This window comes from Amphimedon queenslandica, unplaced genomic scaffold (genome assembly GCF_000090795.2).
Source record: "Amphimedon queenslandica unplaced genomic scaffold, v1.1 AMPQUscaffold_13440, whole genome shotgun sequence".
Taxonomy (NCBI): Eukaryota; Metazoa; Porifera; class Demospongiae; order Haplosclerida; family Niphatidae; genus Amphimedon; species Amphimedon queenslandica.
The window spans coordinates 224,235-227,549 of NW_003546324.1; the positions used below are offsets into that span (position 1 = coordinate 224,235).

Sequence of the window (3,315 nt, forward strand, 5' to 3'; positions counted from 1 at the left end):
CCTAGGCTTAAAGAAAGTGAACTAAAGGATATGGTTCATTATAGCTACCTGTTTATAGTTTATATCGTTCTTCTCGTCATGTCCAATTGTATATGTGGCCAAAAAGAGTCCAATATGTTAGCTTTACTCATCTTTTCATGTCTTTTTAATTATATCTAGCCCCATGCCTTCTTTCCTGCTAATATCTCTTGTTCTTGGTTGTCCATGTGGTGTACAGTTGGTCGCCATTTTGTTTTACACGCCTACGCGGTCACCGCACGTGGGCGGCAGTAATGGCGTTGAGTGCTCTCTAAGTGCCCAAGTGCTTTGATTTCTTTCCCCTTTTTCTACAACTGCGCTCTAGTTGTATCATATATCAAAATACCGGCTCTTCAGAGAAAAATACAACAGCAAAAAACCAAAACCGCTGTCTTTAGCATGTAAAATAAGAAAGTTATTCAAAATCTAAGTTGACAAAGTCAGTGTGATCCTAGTATAGTGCTACACAACATAAGCAAATATGCATGTACATGTAAGTACAGAAAAAGTAATAAAAATGGAATTTCTATCTTAATCAATTAAATTTTTGCCAAAATTAATAGTCATGTTCTTATATACTAAAATGGAACATGGACGTTGTCCCAATTTTTTGAGCAACTTCGAAATTTATAAAGATGTTTATTTTGATAGGAATTACAATTGTAGTTCAAACTTTCTCTACAACAAAGTACATGTTTATGCATGGGAAAACACATTGAAAATTAATGACAAAGTCTCACCTGGTCAATTTTTGCTAAAATTTGGGCTAAGACTTAAAAGTTTTATGCACAATAAAAACATGCATGTACTATGCATCAGAAAATGTATGAAAAGAGAATTCTGTATGAGCCATTTTTCACAAAACACCCTGTACTATAGTAGCACAAGGACTTGGCCTAATTTTTTAGCCACTTCTGACAAGAAACTGTATTATACACGCAAGTAATACGCCAAAATCTTGTGGGATTAAAGTTTACTTGCAAGTACAATAAGCCAATAATGTACAGTATGATAAAAATTAATGTTGACTTACTTTTAGAATTGAACCAGGCTAATTCTCTCCTACAAGAGGCTCATAAACGTATTAAAGAACTTGAGAAGGATTTAGATGAAGAGAAACAAAAGTCGTCCTCTATAATGAAGCAGAGTTTAAGGGAAAAAGAAGAATTACTGGTAAAGATTAGTGCACTTAAACAGGAACAAGGACAACACAAAGTAAAAGATTGCCAAGATGCTTCAGTTCAGTTTGACTACCTTATACCTCATTCAGGTATTGTATGTACATGTACACTGTACATGTATGTATGTTTGAAATTTTTTTGGGAATTGGCAACAAATGCTACACAAAGTGGAACTAGTCATCTCTAACATGTACACATAAATGTACATGTGTATGGAAAGCATGAAAATTAGTGTCAATTTGTCATGTGTCATTATCATTTTTAGATTCACTAGACTCTAGCTTCATTACAGTTGGAAGTAAACTGTTTCACTTGCAAGGAGACACTCATCGTTCATTCCAATGGGAGAAATATGGATTTAGACTGCATTGTCCCGAAGGAGCAGTGTCCAAGGATACTGAAGTAGCTGTTACTGCAATAGCTGGTGGTAATTTTATAGTGCCCAAAGGTACTATGTTAGTCAGTGCAGTGTATGCAATATCAGTGTCTAAGCCATTACTACAACCACTGGTAATAGAGATGCAGCATTGTGTTGACCTTAGGTATGAAGGTCAAACGCGTTGTCTTAAGTTTGTGGAAACTCCAATGAAATATCCTTACCAGTTCATTCCTATTGAAGGAGGATCCTTTCGCGTTGGGAATAGATATGGGTCTTTGACAGCAATCAAATTCTGTTTAAATGCTATTGTAGCCGAGATGAGTAACGGAGATAGAGACAGCAGTAAAAATTTAGAGACACCATCTGAAGGTACATGAACATGTATGTATAATGGTGCATATAATTATTGTTTACATTTACATCTTTATTGAAGATAGTAAACATGATGTGATGGAAACTGATACTAGTGGAGTTGATGGTGGTCATCAATGAATAATGAAGATTGCGTGTGAGTTATTAATGACATAATTGTGTAATTATAATGATGCATGTACTTTATAGATCAGTTAATGATTGTACAGAAGATATTATTGTACACAAAGAACAAATTATGATTTTGTTGAAATTAATAAATACATTGAAGTATTCTTTTCTTTATTAATTTTATATGCATCATAATCTATAGTAGTGATGATATCAAGTTTGACAGACACAGTGATGCATGAACATGTTTATTCCCATCATATTCAATGTAATTTGTCATAGTGAACATAATTTTCATTCCCATTGCTTGAGCAGCATCATTGCTTGTTACTTGACCATGCACAGACCACTAGACCAACAAATAGTTATGGTAATCTATTAAATTGCACATGTTATAATATGATAGTATAGTCTGCTCTTTTTTATTTGGCTGTATATACATGAATTTGTGACCATAATTGACAAAAGGTACCTTATGGCTGATAGTAAAATTTGTCTTTATAGTGAAAAAAATCCAACTTCCTGTGCTCCATTTAGCATAAAATTGCTCCACAGGATGCAAAAAGTTACTACTTGTATGTAACTTCTACAAACAATGCGTGTCTAACAGAGCACTCACAGGTTGATATTTTTCATTATAATGATGATTTTAATAATATGCCGTAAGGTACCTTTTGTCAATTATAGTCACATTTGTCATTGTGTTATTTGATCTCATTATGTTGACCTTTGCGGAGATTGTTTTTAAACTTTATGTGGTACATGTATGTGTCATGAATTGCAATGCTTCTTGTACTTAATTTACTTTGTCTAAGAATATAATAACATCTCACTTCGCTCTCTCTCACTACTCTTGTGTATTTCTTGTTGATGGTACAAAATCTCTTGTGCAGTACAAATAACATTGTATTATTCTGGCAATGGAAGCTGCTGGTGATTGGTATCAAGTTGCTAGCAGGACTCACTACTAACTCATTTGTACTTATATGGACTGCCCATCATTTAACAAACAGGAAACAACAACATCAAGCATTTTCCTCATGTTCGCAATCTCTTGATCATTCTATTTGTGATGCCTTTTCCAATTATAACACTGTCTACTGGCCATTGATGTATGGTAACACAATGCTGGAGAGAATCCTAGTATGTAAATTTGTTGCTCGTTTGCTTTTTTACAGTTAAATTGTTGACATGCATCCAGAGTTTGGTGCTCCTCTCATTTGACTAATTCTCTCTCCAATACAAAACACACAT

General features: G+C 34.1%; 1 protein-coding gene across 1 annotated transcript in view; it reads left to right on the forward strand.

The window, feature by feature from the left end:
• LOC100635815 (uncharacterized) overlaps window positions 1-2,347 on the forward strand; it is a 5,920-nt gene extending 3,573 nt beyond the window's left edge. Inside the window, exons 2-5 of the mRNA XM_003385970.3 lie at window positions 1,058-1,288; window positions 1,465-1,947; window positions 2,012-2,086; window positions 2,140-2,347. Coding sequence (XP_003386018.1) covers window positions 1,058-1,288; window positions 1,465-1,947; window positions 2,012-2,070 — 773 coding nt within the window. The 3' untranslated portion in view covers window positions 2,071-2,086; window positions 2,140-2,347. The remainder of the gene's footprint in view (window positions 1-1,057; window positions 1,289-1,464; window positions 1,948-2,011; window positions 2,087-2,139) is intronic.
• Window positions 2,348-3,315: the final 968 nt, after the last annotated feature.